The following is a 1,172-nucleotide window of genomic DNA, read 5'->3' on the forward strand; positions in this document are numbered from 1 at the left end:
TATGTGTGTGTATGCATGTGTGTATGCATGTGTGTGTGCATGTGTGTGCACGCGTGCACTTGGCAGGGATCAGTTTCGGGAGTCCTCTTGGATGCAGATGCCAGAAGGAAGACACTTCCCAGGACGTGTCTTGGCTTTTCCAACCCTGTGTGCTCACTAGGAGCCCCAAGGAACAGAGCAGCAGGGTTGTCTCCAATGCCGCGCACACTCAGGCAGGGAGATGCGCATTTCTAGGACTTGTGGGAGGAGGAAGAGGTAAACCGAGGGCGACTGGGAGGCGTGGGGTACCTTGGCAGGCCTTCTCCTGGACACTGTATGCGTAGCCCTCGTCACAGAGGCACGAGTAGGAGCCTGGCAGGTTCTTGCAGCGTGCCGCCCCGCAGGCATCCGAGTTTGCACACTCGTCTGTGTCTGCGAGCAAAACAGCAGACAGGACGCCACTGACTCTCACATCACACTGTGACAGCCACAGCCGGTGCTGGGGCTGGACTTGGCTGCACTTCACCCTGCACTGGGACAGCCACGGCCAGCACCAGGACCGGAGGGCCAAGAACAGCCCGTGAGACAATGTCCAGCTCTGCAGAATCGGACCCATCCCAGGGCTAGACCCCTCCCCTCTGTCTCCCAGCCCCTTCCCCTCTCTCGTCCACCTGACCTGGCAGCTCCAGGCTGGGGCTGGGGGCAGGAGGTACTTCTGATCAAGGACCCCAACTAAGAAGGCTGAGTTCAGACCAACAGACTGAGCAGCTGAGCTGGACAGGGCACTGCTCAGCCAGGAGGGCACAGAGTTGTGCTATTTAATTCCAATAACGTATAGAAAGGCAAAAAAAGTAACCCCTGGGGACCTTGTGAACTAAAGTCCCACGTCCACAGCAAACCATTTACTGGTCTCAAACAACCAGTTGTCACTGTTGGATTAAACCGCAATCCTAAGACTCGAGCGTGCTAATCTGAGAAAGAGTAGGGGCCACCACTGAGTTCCCAGGTGCCTGCAAGGTACAAACCCTGAGATAAAGAGCCCTCAGTGTGTGGAGGAGGAGGAAGGTGGGGATGAGGGGGACGAGGATTGGAGGAGGGGAAGGAGGGAGAGGAGGGGGGAAAAGGAGGATGGGGAGGAGGAGGATGAGGAAGAGGGGGAGGAGGAGCGGAAAGAGGTGGGGAGGATGGGGAGG

At 57.6% G+C, this 1,172-nt stretch overlaps 1 protein-coding gene across 1 annotated transcript in view; it reads right to left on the reverse strand.

The window, feature by feature from the left end:
* Positions 1-1,172, reverse strand: part of GAS6 (growth arrest-specific 6) — a 41,718-nt gene that overhangs the window by 13,693 nt on the left and 26,853 nt on the right. The window contains exon 6 of the mRNA XM_008593223.1: positions 289-411. Within this exon, the coding sequence (XP_008591445.1) occupies positions 289-411 (123 nt within the window). The remainder of the gene's footprint in view (positions 1-288; positions 412-1,172) is intronic.

The sequence above is a fragment of the Galeopterus variegatus genome, unplaced genomic scaffold, assembly GCF_000696425.1.
Source record: "Galeopterus variegatus unplaced genomic scaffold, G_variegatus-3.0.2 Scaffold8901, whole genome shotgun sequence".
In the NCBI taxonomy this organism is placed as follows: Eukaryota; Metazoa; Chordata; class Mammalia; order Dermoptera; family Cynocephalidae; genus Galeopterus; species Galeopterus variegatus.